Source organism: Tiliqua scincoides, chromosome 1, assembly GCF_035046505.1.
Source record: "Tiliqua scincoides isolate rTilSci1 chromosome 1, rTilSci1.hap2, whole genome shotgun sequence".
Taxonomy (NCBI): domain Eukaryota; kingdom Metazoa; phylum Chordata; class Lepidosauria; order Squamata; family Scincidae; genus Tiliqua; species Tiliqua scincoides.
Window position 1 is genome coordinate 24,977,108 of NC_089821.1, and position 24,716 is coordinate 25,001,823.

The following is a 24,716-nucleotide window of genomic DNA, read 5'->3' on the forward strand; positions in this document are numbered from 1 at the left end:
AGTGAAATGGTTCACAGAGTATTTAACACAGAATAACTGTTGTGGGGAATGCATACTCCGTTATTTCATCCCTTCTATTGTCAGTGAACAGATGAATTGAATTGATGGTGGCATACAAAAGCATAGCTTTAAGTGGATTGCCCTTTTGCTTTTAAAATTGGCTTTCTGTTTTCTGTAAAAACCTCAAACTTATTTTCAGCAGTTCATATTTTTCTACTTTCTAATCCTTGATAGAGCTACTGTTGAAAATAAAAAATAAGACTGGATTTTGTTTGGGGCTGGTTTTTGTTTGTGTGCTTGTTGATCACAATCATTATGGAGCTTATTGTAGTGCTAAAAATAGCATTTTCCTCCTGTTTTATAAGCCCCTCCCATTTGTAGGATTATTTATAGATTTAATTTTAAATATACAGTAGAACCTCTAAAGTTGACCACCTCTGTATATTGACCACCTCCTTAAGTTGACCTAATTTTCACAGTATGGACAGACACTGCATATACACTATGGGAGACCAACCTCCTATGGTCAACTATATTGACCACCTCCTTAAGTTGTATCTTGACCACTTTAACCATTGCACAGAGTATTAATTTACCCTCCATACGTTGCCCACTGAACGCCATACTATGTGCCTGTGTTTTGTCTGGTTTGTCCCATCTTGGAAAAGCAAGAAGCCATGTGACAATCCCTCCCCTAAGCCTGCTAGCGCGTGTGCGAAAGGGTTTTTATAGGTGGGCACATTGCACATAGCCGTCAGACCTGTGCCAGCTGTCGATTGTACCTGGACATGTACCAAGTTGTGAGGGACATGAGGTTGCTTTTGCATAGTGAAGCCACTGTCCTTTCACTTTGGTTCCCATCACCAGTGCATTACTTTATACTTATATTGAAACGCAACTGCTATTTTGCTGCCACTTCTCCCGGTTTGGAGAGATCCTTCTGGAGCACTTTACAATCCCTTCTGGTCTTCACCACTCAGAAAAGTTTAGTGTCATCCAAAAACTTGTCCAACTCCCTGCTTAACCCTGTTTCCAGGTCATTTATGAAGATGTTGAAAAGCACCAGTCCTAGGACAGATCCTTGAGGCACTCCATTTTCCACCTCTCTCCACTTTATTTTGTCAATTGCCCATTGAGACCCACTCTCTGTTTCCTGGTCCTCAACCTGTTCTCAATCCATGAGAGGACCTGTCCTCTTATTCCCTGACTGTGGAGTTTTCTCAACAGCTTTTAGTGAGGGACCGTATCAAACACCTTCTGGCATTTAGTGAATCTGAGGAGACCCAGTGGAGGCCAGGCAGCCTAAGTAAAAAGGTTTTTGGTTTTTTTAGCTGTTGAGGCTATGTAACATGCTACATGCTATAGGCTGGCAAGGGATAGCATTGTTCTGCCTGTCTGCTATGAAACCAGTATTTTTTTTAACTTACAATTTTTGCTAAGCTTATGAATTTTCAAGAGTTTTTTTAAACACTGATTGTGGGCTATTTATTCTCTGTCTCTTGATATAGATATAGATGATATAAATAGTAAGCATCACAAGAGGATCAATTCTCATTGATATTTGCAATAAAACTTTTTAAAAATCCAATCTAAATAATAACTTGGCCTTGCATTTGTTGTCCTGGGAGCTAAACATGATAATATTTAAATACCTTTTTTCATATGTTGACCACCTCCCTATGTTGACCAATTTCCTCCAGTTCCTTGGGTGTTCAACTTAAAGAGGTTCTACTGTATTGGGAAATCAAAACACATCCTCTGAAGCAAATATACTAATCTGCATTTAAAGCTATTTGATGGTGTCTGTTTAATTTTCTATTTCTCCATTTGCGATTCAAAAATAAATTATTTTGTGTCTTCTGAAATGGATTCTGGACATGGTTTTTAGAAGTATTTTTTGCAGCTGAAATTTTAACATATCAAAGCATTTTCTTATGACTTACATATTTATTTAATGATTTGTTTGTAAGATTGAAACAGTAGTGAGAATTGAAAAGTAGTATAACAGCCCAATCCTGCCTAAATCCCTTTGCAGTGATGCAGCAGCATTAGCATAGGCTACACTGCATCGTGCAAGGTTTTTGGTTGCTAGAGATCTCCTTGGGGTAAGGGAACTTACCCCAGCAGCAACAGATCAACTTGGATCGAGGCCAGCAATATTGCTGGTGCAAGTTCATGTTGATCTATGCAGGCAGCTCAGGCCTGAGAAGGGGATTTGGATCTGGCGCTTGCTAATCCCACTCCGTTTCTGGGTTCAACCACCCCACCCCATTTAGGCCCCCCCCCGGTTCCTCCTCTGCCCCTGTGCTAGATTTAGCTGCTCCAGTGAACTCCCAGTGATCACTGGGGCCAGGAGAAAGGCTCTGTTCTTCCCACTAGCGCACCTGGGCCTCGTGCTTTATGACGCTTTTGCAACCAGTGCAGACTCTTAGTAGGATTGGTCCATGAGAGCTTGAATGAATAGTGGTAGATAGCAATAGTCAGAAAAGGAATTATGAAAGGTATGTGTCTGCAGTTTTTAATAAAACATTTTGAAGACATTTTCTCGGGCCCAATCTTGAAACTTGTTTGGCAATTTTAAATTTTACAATGCCTCCAATTTGGAGATTATTACTTTTTACCTTAGCTCAGCAATTAATTCCTTTTCTAGCTGCCACCACTGCAGAGTTAAGCCTGCTAAAACTACATAGTGTCCTAGCATAGCTGGCAAGTTTTTTTTACAGGGACTCTTGCTTGGTTTATACTTAATTTGTGAAAGGAGAGGGTTAAGTTGCTCTTACCTGATTAGTCTTTATCTGACTACTGTTTTTATGATATGTTATGTTTTTATCTGCTTTTAAATTATGTTTTTAACTTGTTTTAACCTTGTGTTGTAAGCCGCCTTGAGTCCCTTCGGGGAGAAAGAAGGGGTGGTAATAATAATAATAATAAAGTTTAACTAATATAAAAAGAGAAGGTTAGGTTTAATTTATGTAATAATTTGCAGAAAATAATTTCTAAAATAGGTAAAGGATGTTGTAACCTTTAAATACTGTATGCCAGCCCTATTATCCAAACTGTATTAATGGAACCTTGTGCCATTGGAATGCTTGCTCTGGCAACTTACAGCCCAATCCTGAGCTGCCCGCAGCGCCCAGGCTCGGTGGCTCCATGGAGGGCTCCTGCCGGACATTCTGCCTGCCGGACATTCGTCCCCTTCCCCCAAGTAAGAGAAGCAGCCCCGCAGTGGGGCTACTCTCTTTAGCGTCAGCACTGAAGTAAAGGCACTTGTGTAGGGTGCGCAGCCTTCCACGAGCACCTTGGATCCTGTGGAGCTCAGCTCCGCGGATCCGCCTCTCCCCCTCCCCTGACACACCTTCCGCCCACCCCCGGCACGCCTCCCCCCTCCCCGGAATGCCTCCCTCACACCCCCAGTCGTGCCCCTGCCTCCCGTTCCGCAACCCGGCGGTCCAGGAGACCGCCAAGCCGCGGAACCCAGACGACCACCGCGTGCTAGCCCAGCTCCGGCCGGCTCTGGGCTAGCTCCAGCAGGAGCCCGGCGGTGAGCCCCGCAAACGTGCCTTACAGCACGTTTGCAACTGTGGTTCAAGGCACAGAGGTGTGCCACGGACCACAGGATTGGGCTCTTAAGGCCTTGTGGTCATAGATGTGGCATTTCCTTGCTCCTTGTAGACAATCCTGTGATCCAGTTAAAATAGCTGCCATTACATTGGAACTTACACTACTGTAACCATTTCAAATTTTTTTCTCAGAACTTAAGTTCTGTTAAAGTTAAGAAGTTCTGTCAAAGTTAAAAGCACAACAATAGCAGTAGGGGGTAGTAGTAGAAATGACGTATCAATGACAGTGGCCCCTTACACAGACTCCCTAGCATCTCATCTTCACCTACCAGTAGTGATGTTGCTCCCAATCAAATCACCACATTCATGCCTTTTTGCATGGCTGATTCACCTGCCATAGAAAACGTACTGCGATTGCCTCAACCACAGCTAATGCCTGTGATCTCCAGTGTCTTCACCTGTGAATTGGAGGATTGTGAAATATTTTGTGGATTTATTGCTAATGATCACCCGCTTTACTACAAACTGCATACAGTATTTATCTCTGTGCATAGGGTACTACTCCAAACTGCCAAGATAGGGAGAGGTGTTAACCCACTACATCAGTGGTTCTCAAAACTTTTTAGCACCCGGGCCCACTTTTTTAAAATTACACTCTGCCGGGACCCACCTAACTTTTTGAGACTAAAAAAAAAAGTTTCACTTAACCAGCTGCTCAAAATTCTGTTTTACTATGGTGGAAGGAGGATGCCTTCTGCTGTGTTTGGTGAGTTCCACATTCATAGGATTGGGACCATACTGGTGGCATTGTGTTCCCCTCAGCCTGTCCTTCAAAGTGGACCAAGGCACATTCACCTACTCTCAAGTAAATGTGCATGTGCTGCTCCATTTCCATTTTCTGTCGGACTCAACGTACAGTATATTCTTTGTCAATCAGTGACGAAGCTAGGACATTTGATACCTGGGGCCCATAAACTTTTGACACTGCCCCAAACCACCAAATAAATTAAATTCACGTTTTCCTCATTTTTATACCACTCTTCCTCTAAGTAGCTAGTACTAAAAACTGTAATTTTTGTAGTTTTGGTCACTAGTGGTGTCACCCTGCCCCAGGGTGGCATCCAGGGTGGCCTGTCTCCGCTCTTCTTATGTTCTTATATTCACCGTTGTCAGCTATCAGCTTGTCTGTTCCGCAGCCCACCAAAAAGCAGGTTGCAACCCACTAGTGGGTCCCAACCCACAGTTTGGGAACCACTGCACTACACAGTTTATCCTGCTGTGCTAGCGAGGAGGCATTCTGCAACCATGTCTTAGTTTTAGTGCTGCCTACACCCATCTCTTTGCTTGAGGAGCTTGCAGGGGATGAATGGAAGATGTGAAGGAGTGTTGCTTTGAGGCAGTCTTCCCTTTCTCATCCTTACCTTCCTTGTGTACCTTCCTGGGGATCCTCATCCTTGAACTCCCAGTTCCAGCAGTGAAGTTGGGCTTCCTGGTGGAAGTGTGTGAGGAATCTTCAGCCAGAATCCCTGTAAGAATTCTGAGAAGATGGGTACTAGTAATGTGACATTTCTAAGTTTGTTGTTCACGTCAACTGTTTGTTTGTTCAGTGTCTTTGTGCAAAATGCCCTTTCACCAGAATTGTCATCTCCAGTGTCCTGCCTTACATGCTTCCAAGTTCTCTAGACAAGAGGCTAGAATGATGTAGCTGCATTCCACATGCTAAGTGAATTACAGTGGTGCAGCATCAGCACAAAAGAAGAACCACTTTCTCCTACACAAGCCTGCATACCCACTTCTATCATATGTCTCATTGCCAGCAAAGGTTCAGTGGACCAGAACAAAAGACAAGGCCTTTTCAGTTGCACTGGCTAGATTGTGGAATTCTAGCTACCTCAGGAGGCTTGACTGGCCACGATTTTATTGATATTTCAGGATGCTACCCAAATCTTTTTTTTTTTCCTTTCACCTTATCTTTGGTTTGGTTAATACTTATTCTTCTGATTCTGTTTTAATACCTGGCTTCTGGTTTTTAATTTTGCTTTTTGTTTAACTGTTTATGGATTGCATAGTGTTTTAATTAATGTTTATGAGCTGCTTTGGAGGCCTACTGAGAAGCCAAAAGGCAGGATATAACTATAATCATCATAATCATAATGCCAGCACATCTTTGTATTCTACTGGGGAAAAGGGATTTAGTAGAGATGTTCTCCTCCTCTAGGAGGTGTAACTTCTGAAAAGGCTTGCACTGTTGGTAAACACATTTTTTGTCTGATCATTTTGCGGTAATCAAAAGAAAACACCTATTCATGTACATTAACATAAAAAACAATTTCAAGGAGAAAAAATGTCATATTTTCCCTGTGAAATGGGGGGGGGCCACCAAGACTATAGTAATTCTTATGTGTGGCATTGCTCCTAATTTTAGTATTTTAACTTTTACGAAGTAATGCACACACTTGCTTAATGCAATTTTGCACCTCAGCATTTGAACATTTGTAAGGATCTTATATTGTCCCATTTGGGTTGCCATAGAAACCAAAGACCTTCATCTTCCTTGTTATTAGAAATGGAATGCAAACAGGGCATCAAAGTGATGTTTTTCTTGTGTGAATGGCAGTCCCTGTGAAGATCCAAATTGAAAGGTTTCTTATCATTCTCTCCTGTCATGAAATGTAGCATTATTATTTTTTAAATCTTGCTACTGCGTAGTTTTCACACACACACACACACACACACACACACACACACACACAGAGAGCGAGAGAGAGAGAGTGTGTGTGTGTGTGTGTGTGTGTGTCCCAATTGAGTACAGTTGGGAAAACCACATTTATGGTGTTTAATTACTGTTAGTTTTCCATTTGTGACTTCATGTGTAGTGGACTGGTGGTCTCTGCATCTAACAGAAGGAGTTAGTTTTATTGTCAGTTTAAGATGTTCTACGCTACTCCCCAAATAACTGGGAACAAGTCTGGCTGTTGCAAGCTAAGTGTCTTTGGATAGTTTTTGCACATTGCTAGTGTATTTTTTTTAACTCAGAAGCTTGTTCACTTTCCTTTAACAACATTACTTTTTTCTTTTTTAATAATCATTCAGAAGACTTTCTATCTGACAGATGTGTTTACAGGATTTGATACAATTCCCCATCTCCTCTTTGTGATTTAACTGTGCATTCAGCAGTATTTCACAGAATATTAATGCCTGGTCTCCATGACAAAGAACCTCTGAAACTCGCCACTAAACGATGACTGACTCAGCTGCCTTTGTGTCTCAGAGAGAATTTCCAATATAGTTAAGAAAATTCTTCCTAAACAACTTGCTCATCAACAAAAGGGCAAGCTCAGCCAGAGGATAGGAATGTTTTAATTTTGTGTGGAAGAATCATCTTGGGATTCTTCTCATACACTGCTTTTCCTAAACCAGTGTCATTTCTGTGTAGGCAGGGATGTACCACTGAAATTATTCCTAGTGTCACCTCTATGTTTTTATTAATGCAAGAGGGTCATGTTGCTATTTTAATTATGAGAAATTTTTATTACAATGTAAACAGTGTTTTCTTTTTACCCATTCAGATCTTTTTTTCTTTTTGCACCCCTTAATGCAGCGGTTCTCAAACTCACAGGGAGTTTGAGGACTGCAGTAAGTTATTGCGGGGGAGCGGGGAAGGCAGTGGGGGCGGGGGGAAGGCAGCAACATGATTCCCAGGATTGTGTCGCTAAGGGAGGTGCAGGAACTGGCATGCACTTACCAGTCCCTGCTGCAGCCTCCCAGGGGTGCGATGTGCCATGAGTGACCCTCCGCAGGGCTCCCCAACCTTCAGAAAGTGAAGTGAAATGATCATGCTCTGCCTCCAGTTTGCAATTGCAAACCGGAATTTGCAATGGGGTGCCCTACCGAAGGTTGCGCAGGGCTCCCCGAATCCCCGGGAGGCTACAGCAGGAATTGGTAAGTGCATGCCAATCCCTGCACCCGCCTCCTTAGCAACAATTAATCAGATTGGTTCTGGATTAATTACTCCAAATCCCTCCTTCTCAAATTTTATTTTGCTCAGTCTATGTAAGGAGGGATCAGCAGCACCTTCATTGTTGTGCGCAAAGGTATACACGCATAAAGAAAGAGAGCATTTTTGGCACAAACTCAAGGAAGATACATAATTAATAGAACCAACTTTAAGAGTATCATTTAGCCTGTATCCTGTTGGAAAAGATACAGATGAGTTTATTACTTTTTGCTAACCAATTTGTTTTTATTTAGACATTTTTACTGGAAAGAACATGACTTATTTTTAATTTTTATTTTTTGCAAGAAGCTTCCTTTTTAGACTCTGAACAGTTATTCAGTAATGGGCATCTAATTCATTGCTGTTTTCTTATACATTGCCCTGTCTGTTTGGAATAGACTCTCTTATTGGGAAGTTTGCACAATGAAAGGAGAACACAGTGAATGTACATTTCATTATGAGAATACTTGCTTTAGTTGTTTAAGACTAGGTTTTTGGTTTTTGTATTTTTTTTTAACTTAGTAAACAAGTGTCATGGAAAGGGAGATGAAAGGAGGTTGGACCTGAGTTTTGTTTATTGGAGCTGCATATGTTTGATGTTAAGAAACAGAACTATATCTAGTTGATGCCTAAATCTGCACTTTTAAACAGTTTCTTTTGTTACACTTGCTACAGAGCCTTATCAAACATGGACAGTTGGTGCTATTGGTATGAAAGCACAGGGGAGCTCTCATGTAGAAGGTTAATGGAGTGTAATTATAAAGAAAAATGGACTGTTCACCCACTCTATCTCACTATACCTGCTTTGAGAGTGACAAGTACTTGATCTTTTATAAACCCTAGAGCAGAGGTTCAACAGTCTAAAATTATGACAGGGTAACTGTCAAACAAACACACCATGAGATATGTGTTAACTTGTTAGGAATGTTTTCATTCCCCCTATGTAGATCCTCTTTTATAAATGATATTCTTAGAAGGCTCTTCTATAGTTATTCTGTAGTTTTCCTCCTTCTCTTCCATTCTGCTTATTCTTTATTATATTCCTTTTTCCAAAGAAGTGTCTCATTACTAAGTGCTGTTATTGAAAGGCGGCTTTTCCTGAGGATGGCCGTCGAATAACAAGGAATGTGACAATCCATGCTTCCTCTTCAGATCCCAACTTTCACATCCCATTGTGGTGGCAGTAATAACCGAAATGAAGATACTACTGGGTAATAATCTAACTTCCATGAGTTCATTACCAAATAACCAGATTCCAAAATTACTGTTTATAATTTAATGGCAGAGATACAGAGAGGCATGTATGTGCTCAAATTTTCTTAGGTTTTCAGAAGGTGCCTCCTGCAAATATGCCCCAACTGCTCTTTAAGCTTCCCCCAAAATCACAAAGTATGTGGAAGTTTGGTGTAAGATAGTTTTTAATGAAAAAGTGGAGGAAAAGAATCCATGTGCATAATCACTTTTTCACTTAAAAAGTGCTTATACCTTCTTTCCAAACTGCTTTTTGAAATGGAGGTTCTGTGAGAGATCTTCTGAGATGAAGCTTCTGAAAATAGTTTGGGTGCTTTAGAATCCTGCGTCCATCTTGAAGTATGTAAGTTTCTTTGTTTCCCTGACTATTCCTGAGCTTCAATGTATTCTTCAGTCTGTATTCTTCAATCTCTTACAGCCTAATTCTATCCTTCCCCAACCCCGCAGTGGTGCAGCACGCAAAAAATGGGTGCACTGTATCCAGAGGGGGGAGATAGATCCAGAGTCTTCAGCAAGGAAAGGGAATTTAAATCCCCTTAACCCTGTATAAGCCTCCCACTCTGCAATGGGTCTCCTCAGACCTTGCAGCAGTGATTTTGCTAGCACAAGTCCAAGGAGAGAAAGGGGACAGGGAGGCTGTAGAAAGGATATGGCGCATGCTGTCACCAGTATGCTCTCTTACAGCCTCTTGTTCACATGATGCCTCTTTATTGATCCATTACTCCTTAGCCCACCTCTCCCGCTGCTTTTCCATAATTGGTGGGCAGCTGGGGATCCAGTAGAGCACGCAGGAACACTCCAGACTTCCCAACAGTGATCCAGCAGCACACTACTCAGTGCGCTGCTGGACCATGTTTTAGGGTACTTTTACAGCAGTTCCCACCAGCAGAATTCACATTCCGCTAGCAGCATTGGGCCACTAGTCTTTTTGCCCATCTTTTCCCTTACTTTAAATTAGCCTCACTCTAATGTATGGGTCCTGGTTTAGGTAAGTATGTATCAATTCTCCCTGCCTAGACAAAAACCCCCAAATAATTTGAGTCTCCACTCATGATAGGTTCTCTCTTCCTGTTCTCTCCTTTTGTCTGTGTGTAGTTTTAGTTCAACTTTCTCAAATATGTGTGCTCAGAACTGACCATAGTATTCCAGGTGAAGTCTCTCCAGTGCTTTGCACAGTGACTTTAACCTTTTCTTCTTCTTAGTAAAAGTATTCTTTCTGGAAAGGGTTAAGTGTGGTGGATTTCAGGTAATTGGTATGCAAGTCAGAAGGAGCTTTGGCTCAAAGGTATTAGCCATTCTTGAAATTGAGCCCTAACTGAGTATGACTGCCAAGCAGTTTGTTTTGCTAAATCTATACTAAACATTCTGTAGCAAGAAGAATTACTGCCATCTCTTGAGTAGGGTGTATAATGTTAAACAGTCAGACCTTACTCTTGATGAAAGAGTGATTTAAGTACATATGGGGTTTTACAACCTTGGACCCAAATCTGGAGTGATTTCATATGGGAATGTGACTGCAACCAAAAATAGAGAAATGGACATGGCCAGTTGTGCTGGAGAGTTTATTGAGTCAGAAATGCGTAACAGCCATTTAGTAACTTCAGGGGAGCGTTTTGTCAGCTGTCTGATGCAGCAACCCAAGATTGCTTTCTTGGGTGGTTTCTTGTTTGTTGTTTAGGGGTGAAAAGTCACATTTAATTAGTGTGGTTGATCTGTGGTTTACCACTTTAAAAGAAAATATTGAGTGCCCTTTGGGGAAATGAAGCAGGGTGTAAATACAATAAATAAATAAATAAATGAAATTTCTCCCCCACCCTCACTTTCTGTAATGACTTACGATGGGCCCTCTGTATCTGCAGGGGATCCATTCCCAGACCACCCGCAGATACAGATTTCATGGGAAATCAAATCTGTGAGGGCCAAAAAAACCGGAAGTACCTGACAGAAGGCTCTGGCAGGCTTTCTGAAGCATGGGGAGGCCTCGCCAATTCTGGTTTGGCAGTAGCCTTGAAGGGAGCTGGGGAACCGAAAGGGTTGGCTGACCAGCCTATGCTGACTTCAGCAATTTGGTAGCACCCAGGGGAAGGAAAAGCTAGAAAAGGAAAGCAGTTGTGGGATGCCGTATGGCATGGTGGTTCTTGAATGGAGGCTGGTATGGGGGTGACTTGTCACAGCACCAGCAGGATAACCACCTGTACTCAGCAAGGCAGGGTACAGATGAACAATGGATTGAACAACACAAGGCTCTAAAGCCAAGGGTATTTATAGATTTTTGGCCCATAGAATCCTATGGTGGGGTGATTCAGTCAGGAACTGTGGTTTGTTAGAGATCCCTAATGGGTTCATCCTTTGTCCCACCATTCAGGTAAGGGTGCAGGTAGCTGGTTGGATGGGTATTAGATAATTTTCTAAATTCATCATGAGGTTGGTGAGAAACGTTAGACATGTGAAACTTTTCCTTTGCCTTTCTAAATGTGTTTTTCCCAGATTAGGGAAGCCAGGGAAGTGGCTAGGGTCATAAACCATTAAATCAGATGTTCTAGCAGGGTTTGGAGCTAGAAAGTATAGTTTCCATTTTTGGAGGTGTGAAAACTGCATTAATATTTAAACAGCAAACAAGAGAACTGTTCAAATCTGGAGAACTGAATTCCCAAGATCAGTTAAGGAAGGGGGGGGGCATTACTACATGGTTTCAATGAAAGATCAGAACATTTGGCATTCCTGGGCTGAGGATCTGTGGCCTCTTGCCAATAGTCCTTCTAATAGTCATGCTAGTGATTTGGCCCTTTGCTTTTCCTGCAGGCACCCAGTATCACGTACCCATATTTAAATGCATGTTTCCTGCATGCCTTACATTCAAGCAGAAGAAAACAGATAAAATACTGACTATATAACACAACGAACTAAGAGTTTGCCATTGGAATATTGCCTAGTTCTTTCCATAGTTAGTTACATTTGCTTTTTAGCTCACAATTAACTCTACTTCCTTAGTCTGCACAAATAATGATTCTGCATATTTGACAGCTTTAATTCTCTTATCAAAGAAGCTGGTTCATTAAAAGTTATCACCCACATTTTGCTTGTTACGCTTTGGAACAAATGCAGTAGTAACATCTTAAACCAAGGTAGGCAGCTAGCTCCCAGGCTTCTGTTTCTTCCCCAGATTTAATCTTGGAGTGTAATTCTGTTGTGTATGCCAGAAGTGGAAGCCAAACAACCCCTGGGCAAAGTTCCTGAAGCTCTGTTCAGACACTACTGTTTTCACCTGGCATGCAAGAGAATGAGTCCCAGGCTTGCACATGCCTGTTTCCCACCACTTTTACCACAGGTTGATAGTAAAGCTTGGATACAACTTATTTGTATTGTGATCTCTTGATCTCATGTGCCTTTCCTGAATGCAACTGGGAAAATGGGTGGCTCATTCAGGGAAAACCTGTATACAGATACCTCATGTGGCTGTATACTGCATGCATCTCACAGTGTGGTCACAGGCAGTAGGATATGTACAAAACCAAACACTCTCTCTCTTTCTACCCCAAAAGGATAATAACATTTGCAGAGTGTATGGTGACACACATCAGTTTGCTTCGTTCATGTAGGATTGAAAGAGCTTACCAGTTGCTGAGGTGTCTACAGCTGCACTTGAACTTGATCTCAGTTGCATGCTGCCCTTGCCTTTTCTCTTTCAAAACTCAAGCTTATTTTTTTGGTTCAAATCTTTAAAAATTCGGCATCTGCTATGCTCCTTGCATCATGACCATAATTGTTTTTGTACACTTGTATCTTGAATGGCATAAAGTCTTGCCGCAGGAACTGTTCTGGGATAATTTGCACCTGCCTAAGAAGTTGGACTTTTATTTAAATCCAGTTGTAGTACTGGTGTACATATGTGGTCCAAATAACTTGTTGCATGGAAAACAAATTATTTGAACTCTGAAGGGATCTGAATCTAAAAGACTTCTTTGTCCCTTGATAGAATCCAGTTTGAAATATTAATGAAATACTGCAGTGTTTCAGAATGTCACAATATTGTTGCCATCTGCTTTGAAAAAGAAACAATTGCTTGTCAAAGGCTGTGAATCTTTTGTTGTAAACATACTTTGATGAGGCCTAATGATCATGAAGCTGCAATTAAGTCACTTCTTAAAATGATAGACAAGGAATATTTTGTTGTATTAAGTAAAAATTAACATGATGTATTTCAGTATTTTTGTGTGAATTTCTGTTGCGACAACTGAGAACATTCCACAGCAGCCATACCAATAAGGACCAATCATCAACTTTTTTACCTCTTTGCCCACCTGTCCACACTGGCTGCTATTACCACTGTTTGCTTTGGGCGCAGGAGAATCTAGCTTTGGAGCAAGTTACAACTGTACAGTGGGTCCTACTTATCCAGGGGTTATGCGTCCGCAGATATGAGCATCTATAGGTGCTGAGCCTATGGCTGGAGGGCCTCAGAGGACCTCCTGGATGAGACTGGAAGTCACTTCCAGTTCACACTTCGTCGCGTCTGCAATGTTCTGAGAAGAAAAGGTTAAAGTCACTGTGCAAAGCACTGGAGAGACTTCATCTGGAATACTGTGGCCAGTTCTGACCACCCATGTTTGAGAAAGATGAACTAAAATCACACACAGTCTTAGCCTCAGCAAAATTACGCACAGCCACAAAATGTTCTGAGGTGCAGGAGGCCTCATAGGTGTGTGTAACAGAGGAAGCAGACACAAGGGATATCAAATCATATAAACAATAAGTTCAAAGCCAGTCTTGGTGTGATAAAGTCTGAAGAGGTCAGTGTCTGTGCAGCAGCTAGTCTGCTTGTGCATCAGAAACTAGGTTGTGTATATGTGGACAACAATGGGTTTTTCTTTGTCATAGGGAGGCTTCTGCTTACTAATAATGGGCTATAAGTAACTATTCACAGTTCTCACTATCTGAAGTCTGAGCCTGGTTACACTGTACCCAAATGTTGTGTCTTGTGGGCAGAATTGAACAATGTTGGCTTGTGCAGGGTGTTAAATAAATCCTCCTTCCACCTTGCACAGATTTTAAAAGAATTCATTTTTCTCACCTCTGTTGGATGCTGCCCTCATAGTTCCTGTGCTGCTCCTTTACCTCCCAAAATGGATCTAACTTCTATACTGTGCCAATTCTCTCTCTCTCTCTCTCTCTCTCTCTCCTTCCCCCCCCCCCACACACACACTGTTACCACTCTGTACCAGTCTCCCAGTACCAAAATATGGTACTCCATATTTTGATGCTATGCACTGTGCAGCATCTCTGTTTTGGACAGAGAGCATGTTTGCATGGAATTGTTTTAAATGAGTCCCAATAAAGCTGTCCTCAGTCAGTGGACGTATAGCCTCTGTTGAAGTGAAGAATTCTTAGACCGAACATCCAGCTGCCTAAGATACCTACATCACTAAATTATATGCATTATTTAAAAAAAAAACAAAAAACAAACCTATGGAGTTTTCTTTAATGCTGATATAGCTTTTTTATTTTTTTAATTTAGCAGAAGTGATCTAACCTGGGTATATTAATTTTAGAGTTGGAAAATTAACACTGATAATATAAAGATATGGGCAGTTCCTTTCAGCTGAATAATCATGTAATAAAATAAGGGGCAACAGGAAGAGTTGTTGCTAAGCTGTTCTCAAAAAGCCAAAATAGATGTGTAGACAATCAGCACACGCATGCCCTCAGCTCCCATTGTTTGTTCTGCATGTAAGAATGTAACCCTTTTGTTCTCCTGTAAAAACTAGTGAAAGTTTGCAGGTGTTTTCATTCCTGTTTTTCTCCACAGCTTTCCTAGGCTTTGTTTTAGGGCTTTGGTGAAGAAGAGTTGTGAATGTGATGTGACTCACTTGACTCCTACTCTCCCCAGTTCCTGTTCTGATTGGCTCTCACTCCTGATAGCAGCCTGGCTGGGGAGTACTCGAGCATGGCTTCCCCTTCTTTTTTCTTCCCTGCTGTTTTGTTTCATGATAAAGGACATGAAGCAAATGAATTCTGGCTCTCTGCTGCTGTTTTCCTTGAACTAAGGTCCTAATATGTACCATTATCTCTCATTTTCATAAGTACCATGGAAAAGAAAATCATCCCTGCCTGATTTTTGTCAGGTATAGTAATGTAGTCTCCTGTGCTGTTAATAGGTGAAGTTATTGTTTGGCAGGTGTTACTGGTTTCTGTTCTATTATTTCCTCTATGTTTCTCTGATTTCTGGAAGGGTTCCTTCTGTTCCAGTCAGAACTTGCTGACAAAGTAGTCTACTTGCAAGGTTGAAATAAATAATTGCATTGGAGGTTTATGTATCTCAAAAGTTCAGGGACCATAGAATTCTGGAAGAGGTGAGAGAAGGTTGGAATGTACACCATTTTAGTCTTGCGTGGATGAGAAAGACGTGATTGGAAGTTAAACTGAGAAGCAGTGTCTAAGCTGTTTTAGCAGCTGGCTATCAAAAGAATTGGGGTTGGGGGTAGCATCCAAAGGATCTGAGACACGTACTGCAGTGGGAGGAAAGCACAGAGCTTCAGTTTGTGAGAAAATAAAATGCTGTAATGGTTAATCAAGGCTTATTTCTACTAGAAGCACTAAAGGGAGCTGTTTTAAAGTCTGGTTTTGAATGTTTTGAACTGTGAGTATCCTGGCTATGCTTTGGACCTAGGAGGGACAATCTGCGTAGAATTCATATAGGTGCTACCAATTTACAACTTTGAATGCTGTATTGCTTATCTTACTTAATGTTTGTTGGATAGGCACTTGAAGAAGTGAGATTTGCTTTCAAAGATGATGTGTGCAGTCTTCCAATTTTGAAAGTTTTCAAAGTAATTTGAAAACAAGATGCAACAGGTGCCTGTTTCACCTTTAGAAGGCTAAAGAAGTGTAACCTGCTCTTGAGGTTTCTACAAGCAGGGATAAAGTAATCTGCAACCATATGTGCTACCATACATATTGCTTTTATTTTCTTGATTGCAACCACATTCTGGCAGGTGAAGAACTCATATATTAGGCTTAAAGAACTGTGCTGACATAGCTGATCTGGCCAACCCTGGATTTATGCTTTCTGTCTCTTCATGATTTTTTTTAAGGTTGACACCCTTGTGTGTTGCAGTGTATATGATGTAGTCATTTGCATTGTGTTTGTGTTTCTTTGCCAGAAAAGAGTGGTAGAACAACTGCGGAAGAATCTGATGGTAAAGCAAGAACAGCCAGACAGTAAGTTTCAAATTCAACCATTGGCACAGCCAGAAAATAAAATACAGACGCCACAGCCACTACAGCTACAACAACAGCAGACGACTGCACCCTCTCCAAACCTGCTTGGATCACAGGTAAAACTTAGGATGTTACTTTGGTATTCAAAATGTGCTTCTTTCTTAGAATGAAATTGATTGCTGCATAAAACAAGTCTTGAACTATGATCTTACTATGAACTTCCTAAGGGGTAAGTCCTATGGCTTATGAACTTCCTTCTGAGTGAACATATAGCAGGTGTGCCTAAACCCCGGTCTGGTGGCCATTTGCAGCCCTTGGGGACTTAATCTGGCCCGCATGGAGCCCTCAGTCTCCCATGAACCTCTGACCTTCCAGAGACTTGCTGGAGCCCGCACTGGGCTGTCACAACTGCTCTCAGCGCAAAGGCCAACTGACCACTTGTGTGAACTGCAGGCCGAAGGCTCCCTCCACTGCTTGTTGTTTCACATCTGTGATGCATCTGTAGCAGCGAAGGAAAGTCCGGCCTTGCTTTGTGCAAGGCCTTTTATAGGCATTGAGCTATTTCAAGGCCTTCATTCATTCATATGTTCCATATATGTTCATATATTCATTTATGTAGATATATGTAAACTTATTCAAATTTGAAATGTAAATTAATTCTTTTTTCCTGGCCCCTGACACAGTATAAGAGAGATGATGTGGCCCTCCTGCCAAAAAGTTTGGACCCCCCTGATATATAGGATTGGGTAGAAAAGTTATCGAAATAATCTTTAAGTGAAACAAAAGCACTTAATGATTTTGCGCCTAAACCTGTTTCATCTTTCTCTCTTCTCCCTGCCCTCAGTGAATGTTAAAATTAAATTACTAACTTAAGTAGCAGTACTGCTACTTACTAATAGCAGTATTACTGTTATTTTTATTTATTTAAAAAATGTATATCCCGCCTTTCCAAAAGTTCAAGGTGGCTAACAACAATTGTTAATAAATAATACAATCAGTTAAATCATAAATACAAAATATAAAATGCATGATAGTAAAATACAATCAACCCCTAAATGCTAGCATAGCTAGGACCCGCACACAAACCTCACTCATCCCCATAGAATAGCATAGCAGCATGAAGAAGAATAATTAAAATGGGATATAAACAATTAAGACAGAAAACCAGATAAAACAGCAAGTAAGCAGCATTAGAAAAATAAAAACCATAAACTGTAAAAGTGGAGAGGGAACACCAGTCAACACTCCACCCAAATTCAAAAGACAGTTGAAATAAAAATTTCTTCAGACCCTGCTGGAATATCTCTAAAGCAGTGGTTCTAAAGCAAACTGGTGGGTCATGACCTACCAGGGGAACTGGAAGCAGGGCATTCCCCCTTAAGAGGAGTCGCCCAACAGGAATGGCAGTGACAGCACTGTGACCAAAGGGATGTTAACCTTCCCTAGGGGCCAGTGCTGGCTTTCTGCAGGGTGTGTGTGTGGGGGGGGGGCTCGCAACACTCTTTGCTCACCTTCCACCCCCCCCCCCCGCTACTGTAAACAGCGTTTATCTCTAATCTAAAGCCACTTCTGGTTTTCAAAGCCCCCCCCCCCCCGCCCTGCATCAGGAAAGACTTACCTAGTTTCCAACTCCCCTGTATGAGTTGGGGAACCACTACTCTATGGAGAGATAATTTTCAACTTGTAAAGGAGGGGGTTCCACAGGTGCAGTGCCACCATCACGAAAACCCTGTAAGACAGAAAAAGATAGTTGTGCAAAGGATAGCATCCCAACTAGTGCTTCTGCCATTAGGAGCTCCCTTGGTGCACAGAAGCTCTCTCTATGAATGGCAGGAGCATCTGCTCATGGAGAGCCTTCCATTCACAAAGACAGAAACACAATTTGGGATGCTGCCTAATTTCCTTTTTTCTTGCATGTAACTGAAAATTTAATGGGGCAAGTGCTATATTAAATACTTAATTTATAGGGTTTCTTCTCTGTAGGGAAATCTTTTACCTAGAACCAGTTATTTAATTGCCAAAGGTTACTTTAGTTGTCACTTCTTCAAATTCACATCTTAGGGACAAATGGCCTAATTTAACATGCACTACTTGTGAATCAACAAGTTCTCTATTTCAGATTCTTAGTAGAGTAGACCAACTGTTAAATTTAATGTACTTTTAAAAATAAATTGTCACAAATTAAAAGGATATTCAAATATGAGAGAGCAAAGTGTGTGTTAAAATACTAACAAATTTACAGGTAAATCATGAGCCATTTTTATATGATTTACATCTCTTTTGTCAAGAGTTTTGACTGCAGAGGAAATCTCATGCTACTTTTTGTATTCTGTGTTGTGCACTTTGAGATTAACTTCCAGGTCATTTGTTATGTTTGTACCAAGTTATGTTCAAAGTTAAGGAGCCCTCTAGTGAAACTCCTTGAAATTGCTGCTTCTCTTTCCTTGAAAGCAACCAATTAGAATGGTTTTTAGAAAGCATTGAATTGCAACCCATTCGTCTTTTACACAGAGAGAATAACTGAGTAGTTTTGCATCCAGGAAGTGCTGTCATAGCCTAGGTTACACAATAAATCTCTGAAGTGCCTAGTCAGATTTCTTCAGTGCTTCCCAAATTACTCTTCTATAAGTCTTATAAAAATGTACTTTCTTATTTCAAAGAATCACAACCAAAACATTTCCCACATCAACAATATTAAACAATGTACTCTTCAAGAAAGGATTTTAATAGACAGGTAACCCAATCCTGAGCTGCCCACAGCGCCCAGGCTTGGCGGCTCCACAGAGGGCTTTCGCCGGATCCTACGCCTCCCATGCTACTGTGGGAGGCTCCTCGGGAGAAGGGGACATTCATCCCCTTCCCCTGAGTAAGGGAAGCAGCCCTGCAATGGGGCTACTCTCTTTAGCGGCGACCAAAAGGTTGGCACTAAAGTAAAGGCACTTGTGTAGGGCACGCAGTCCTGCACAAGCGCATTGGATCCTGTGGAGCTCAGCTCCGCGGATCCGCCTCTCTCCCTCCCCACAACACACCTCCCGCCCATCCCCTGGCATGCCTCTCCCCTTCCCGGAACGCCTCCCCCACGCCCACGCCTCCTGTTCCAAGGTCCAGGAGACTGCGGAGCTGCGAAACCCGGGCAACCGCCACGCACTAGCCCAGCGTCAGTTGGGCACATTTGCAACTGTGGTCCACAGAACGGAGCCATGCCGCGGACTTCAGGATTTGGCTCTCAGGGTGCAATCCTAACCCCTTATGTCAGTGCTTTCCAGCAGTTAATAGGAGCTATAGATAAACATTTTCATAATAGTGATATTCAGTGACCCATCATAGGATCGCTCATTTTTCCTTGTCAAAAATTCATATTATTTCACAGATATTTAGATATTTCTAGTACCAGTTAACTGAGAACACCTTTAACCTTTATTGTTCTTAATACAATATTGACTTACAAATCAAAACACCAGAGAGTAATAGCAATTCCTATTCTAAACTCTTAAGTGAATGGCTCTATTCTTATATTTAGAATATGTTCACTTATAATTCATCTAGTAGCATCTTTGCTCCAGAGGAAGAGTATCTCTGGATACTACTCGTTTCACCATTATATAGTTATTAATATATATTGGTATATAATGTTCTTTGGGGGAGATAAAGCAGGGTAGAAATTTAGTAAATAAATAAGTACTTTCAGACAGAGCAGGGGTGGGGCGGGGAGAGACATGGAAACATTTCCAGCAGTCATATTTTGAGGCAGGGTGTTTCATTCCCCCTCATACCTGTTGAGTGTTGAGACATAGTACTTGTTCTGAGAAGGCAAGAATTGACAATTGTTTCTTGCTGTGTGGCTTATGAGACAATGTAGTTTGTGCAAAATGTCATTTCTTTATAGTTGCCAAAATTTTCTTGGTCTGCACAGCATGACATCAGAGGGACATAGCCCCATATCATATGCCCTGTCATTTGTCATGATCTTCCTGGTATGGGTGTGCTGTGATTGGCTGTAGACTTGGTCCAAATACAGTTGTGCGTCGCTTAACGATAGGGATGCATTCCCACACTCCAGTCATCAAGCAGGGCTTGACGTTAAGCGAAGCCTCCGAAGTCAAGGGGAACTGTGCTCCTCTTGCCTCCAGAGGCTGTTCGGAGCTTTGTAGAGGCAGCATGCACCTGTGCACTGCCTCTGTGAGGCTCAGAATGGCCATTTCGACTGAAAAGACATGACTTCCTGCTTCTTTGGGAAACCGGAAATGACGTTTCCTGCCTGATAAGTCATTGGGAGGCCTGGGAAAGTCCCTGGAGGGCTTCCCTGTGCCTCCCAATGCCTTATTTGGTGGAAACATCACTTCTGGTTTCCATCGGGAAACTGAAAGTTGTGTCTTTTCAGCCAAAATGGCCATTCTGAGTCTCACAGACACAGTGCGTGGATGTGCACTTCCTCTGCAGGACTCAGAAAAGTCCCTGGAGGTGAGGTGAGCACAGAGGCTTGGGGGTGGGGTGAACTGGGACCAGTGGCAGCCATCACATATGCAGCCCATCACTGGTCAGAATGTCACTAATGTTCACCTGTACTATAATCCATCAAGACAGAGCATGAGGAGTTGAAGGGCAGTGAATGGGTTCAGTGGAAGATTTTAATTCATACTACCTATAACATAGGGACCAGAAGTGGGCTTATAGGATTTGGTTTTAAGTCCACTCTGTCCCTGTGGATCTGGCTTCTGCTGGTATATCCACCATAACTGTATGCTATCATAGTCACAGATATGCCAGATATTAAAGACACCCTTGAGCATTAGATTGTGTCTTCAAAGCATGTTTTCTCTTTTTCTTAGAAGACCGTAACTACAGCTTCTATGATCACCACTAAGACACTACCTCTCGTCCTGAAAGCAGCAACAGCAACCATGCCTGCCTCTGTTGTGGGTCAAAGACCTACAATTGCCATGGTGACTGCAATCAACAGCAGCCAGAAAACTGTCCTTAGCACTGATGCACAGAATACGCCAGTCAACCTCCAGACAACAAATAAAGTAACTGGTCCAGGAACAGAGGCAGTCCAAATAGTGGCAAAAAACACAGTCACGTTGGTAAGCATGCTTTGAAGCTTAGTAGGGCTCCATTCATGTACTTGCAGGATATTGTTTTAAATCTAATTTTACATAATAGATACAGAAAGGTACGCGCATCAAGATGTTGTGAAAATGTTTTTACTTGAATGTCTTCGTGTCATCTGCTATTTTAACAATAGACTTGTGTCATTGCTGTCCTAATAATTCGTTATATATCCTTGGTAATTGGTGTGTGGCAAGATAATAATGTGAAATTAATTGTTCACTGTATAATTTTTGCCATGTTCTGTCTGCCAAGAAGGTATTGTTCTGGTTGTGGAGGCTTGTACACTGGCTTTCTTTACCTGATCTCATCTGGCTTCTCATCTTGATTAATGTTTCAAATGTGTGTTCCTTCCATTGCTTACTTGAAAAAAAATTAATAAGGCTCACCTACATTGCTTTTCAGTGTTACTAGGCCCACAAATACAATATCTAGCACAGCGTTTCTCAAACTGTGGGTTGAGACCTGATTTCTGGTGGGTCTCACAGAGCCTAATGAAAATGCTGGTGATGGAAAGATCAGATAATTAATTGCCTCAAGCCCTGAGGCTGTTCAAAAACCAGATAGCTACTAACAGCCCTGCAGACAGCTGAACTCCTGCAGTTTGCAAGTTTGTGTAAATATATAGAGATAAATGTCTTAGCGTGTTTTTTTCTGGCATGTTTTCCAAATCCATCAGTGACATGTAGTGGGGGCAGGTGAAGGCTGGGTCACATACCTAAGCCCCTCAAACCTTGAGACTCTTCATTAGGGCTGCCTCATTAAGAGAAATAATCAAGGTTTTTGCAAATAAATACAATTTTGCTTGTCAATAAATAAATAAAAATATTATTTCTTTCTAGAACACCTTTTTAAAAAAATTTCATAATTTTTAGGTAGGTAGGTAATTTTCAGCTAGGTAGGTCCTGATAGAGTGTCATTTTAAAAAGTGGGTCCTGGTGCTAAAATGCGTGAGAATCACTGATCTAGTGTAATAGGATCTGGCCAGCATTATCCAAGTGGTCTTTCTGAGGAGGACTTTTGTAGTATATACCTCTATGCTACTTTTATAACTTTTGTAGTAATTCTGAGAATCAGTCTTATAACTAAATAAAGTGCCAAGCAGTTAAAACCTGTTAAACTAGTATATGTTTAAAGTTTAAGAACCGTGGGGGTTCTGTTCCCAGCCTCCCCCCAACCAGATACCATGGAGACACTGAGGTCTGCATTACAAATGTTTTTTAAAGTTTTAAACAGTTGTTCCTTACTTTAGAGCTGCAAAATGCTCCACAAACTGCATGGCAGTCCTATGGTGCTTCCAAAAGTCACTTCCGGTTTGTGCCAAGGCCCACGAGCCCCTCCCTTGGCATGCCTCAGAATGAATTGTAGAAATGTTTCCCAAAGACTTCCATGATGCATTCTGAGGCATGCCAGGGCCAAGGGTTGCAGGCCTTTGCATGAACAGGAAGTGGCTTTTGGGAGTGCCAGAAACTGCCCAGCAGCCAGAAAGCTGAGTTTGTGATGCTACAGTAAGGATTTTTTTTTTTTAAAAAACAACTTTATTTTTACTTTTAAAACCCATTTTTAAATGCAACACTTTTCTTTTTTGTGTATCTGGTGCAACATGGAAGTGGTTTCTGGGAACGGTAGGGACTTCCCCCCGCCATCCATGGACAGTCAAATTCACAGATGCTGAGACCACTGGTGGCAAGGGACCATTGTCCTTTACTATCCCTTGTATACATCCTTTTGAGTACGTTCAGGCTTTGTAAAGAGAGCCATCTGAAACAGAATTTTACTGTTCAGTTAAAAATGAACCCAGAGCTACAGCTGTAAGTAAATCAATGTATTGCCTTAAATATCCTTTTCCAAAAGTAAATGGCTTTGGATGTAGTGTTCTGCAAATTTTAGAGAGTGCCAAAAGCCAGAATGGTCTGTTACTGTCTTAAATAGCTTAATAAGTGCATATCCCTGATGCTTCTAGCAATTCTGAATATTAACATTAATGCCCTATTGTCAAATGTTTCAAAACAATTTTCCAAGTTACTTACCCTTGGAACATATTACAAAGTAAGCATCATGTGAAGCACTATTTGAATGGCCAGCCAAATCTGATTTTACTTTCTCCTATTCATAGAAGAGTTTGCCTCATAGTTGAAAAGCAGTATATAAATACTGTTAATAATAATAATAATAATAATAATAATAATAATAATAATAATAATAAAAAAACAAATGCAAGAATTCAGGAGCTTCAGGGAGAACTGGCTTATTTTTTAAAACAGAATTAGCTTCATTCTTCAGAATATCTCTAATATAAGATCAAGAATCTGTTTAATACAAGGAAGGCCAGCTGTGCTTGGAAGCTTTGAAATCACTCATCGCACATTCCTCTGCTTAAATCTTTCCTTCTTCCTCACCCGACCCCACTCCTATTGTTTAGCAGGTTCAAGCTACGCCTCCTCAGCCCATCAAAGTGCCACAGTTCATCCCTCCTCCCAGACTCACACCTCGTCCAAATTTCCTTCCACAGGTGAGTCTGTCCAAAACAGACAAAGGGGAAGAGTATGTGTGTGCCCTAAGGGGAACAAAAGCTTGAAAACAAACCAGTTGCATATATAGGAAGACAAGAGGCTGTATACAATTTAGAAAGATGTGACTTGTATTTGATATACAACACCACCAGATGTTCTATGCGTTTAGTAATAACATTGAATTGAACTCTTTCCAGTAGAAAACATCTGATTTTGCTAGCATATTTTTGTTTGCTGGGTCATTTCTTTGCCTTAACAATGAATCTCTAAGAACTGAATGGAACTAGTGGTGATGAGGAAATGTTTGTCTTGTTAAATTTTCAGATGCTGATTTTTTAAATTATGCCTTTAACTCAGGAATCCCTATTTAATGTGAATCTTTCACCATTTTGCTGAGCAAAACACAACTATTTGTAATCTAATTAACATAGTTTGCTCTAGCTTTTTGCTGCTTTGTTCCAAAAAGGAGCAGAATAATAGCCCAATCCTGTACTCTTAAACTCAGCTTGACATGAGTTTACTCTGTTACTTTGTGCCCGTTCAATAATGGCCACAGAATCATGTAGCCCCATTGTGGGGCTAATTTCCTTTCACGGGGGAAGGGGATGAAAGTGCCCTTATCCTGAGGAGACAGCTGCAGCTGCCTGGGGCTTGTTGGATGCCATGGCAGCCCTATGCTCCAGTCAGCTCAGGATTGGGCTGTAGACAGAAAACACGTTTTGAGTAAGAAATACCTTTAGAAAAAATATTTTGAGTACCCATGCCTGATGATGTTGGCATTGTAAAACACTTGCAATGTTTTAGAGGACTTATTTCAAATTTACTACTCAGGATTTCTCATAGGAGATGCTATCTGCATCAGATCTCTTCTCGCTCCCCTCTGGTGATTTTGACAGAACTGGCTGTTATCCAGATTCCTCCTTTTATTGTTGGCACTCATTATACAGTGGTCAAGGGACTAAAGTACATATTACAACAGGCTCATGACTGGCTACTGTGTGCTTACTTTGTTCCCACTCCCAGCAGCAAATTGGGTGTGGTTCAAAACCGCACCATTGGGGGCATGGG

At 41.4% G+C, this 24,716-nt stretch overlaps 1 protein-coding gene across 5 annotated transcripts in view; it reads left to right on the top strand.

The window, feature by feature from the left end:
• PHF21A (PHD finger protein 21A) overlaps positions 1-24,716 on the top strand; it is a 162,283-nt gene that overhangs the window by 112,705 nt on the left and 24,862 nt on the right. For 3 of the 5 annotated variants that reach the window (XM_066630433.1, XM_066630412.1, XM_066630427.1), the window contains 3 exons: positions 15,969-16,142; positions 20,856-21,110; positions 23,558-23,647. In XM_066630433.1, the coding sequence (XP_066486530.1) occupies positions 15,969-16,142; positions 20,856-21,110; positions 23,558-23,647 (519 nt within the window). The remainder of the gene's footprint in view (positions 1-15,968; positions 16,143-20,855; positions 21,111-23,557; positions 23,648-24,716) is intronic. The other 2 variants (XM_066630440.1, XM_066630419.1) reach the window with 1 other exon arrangement.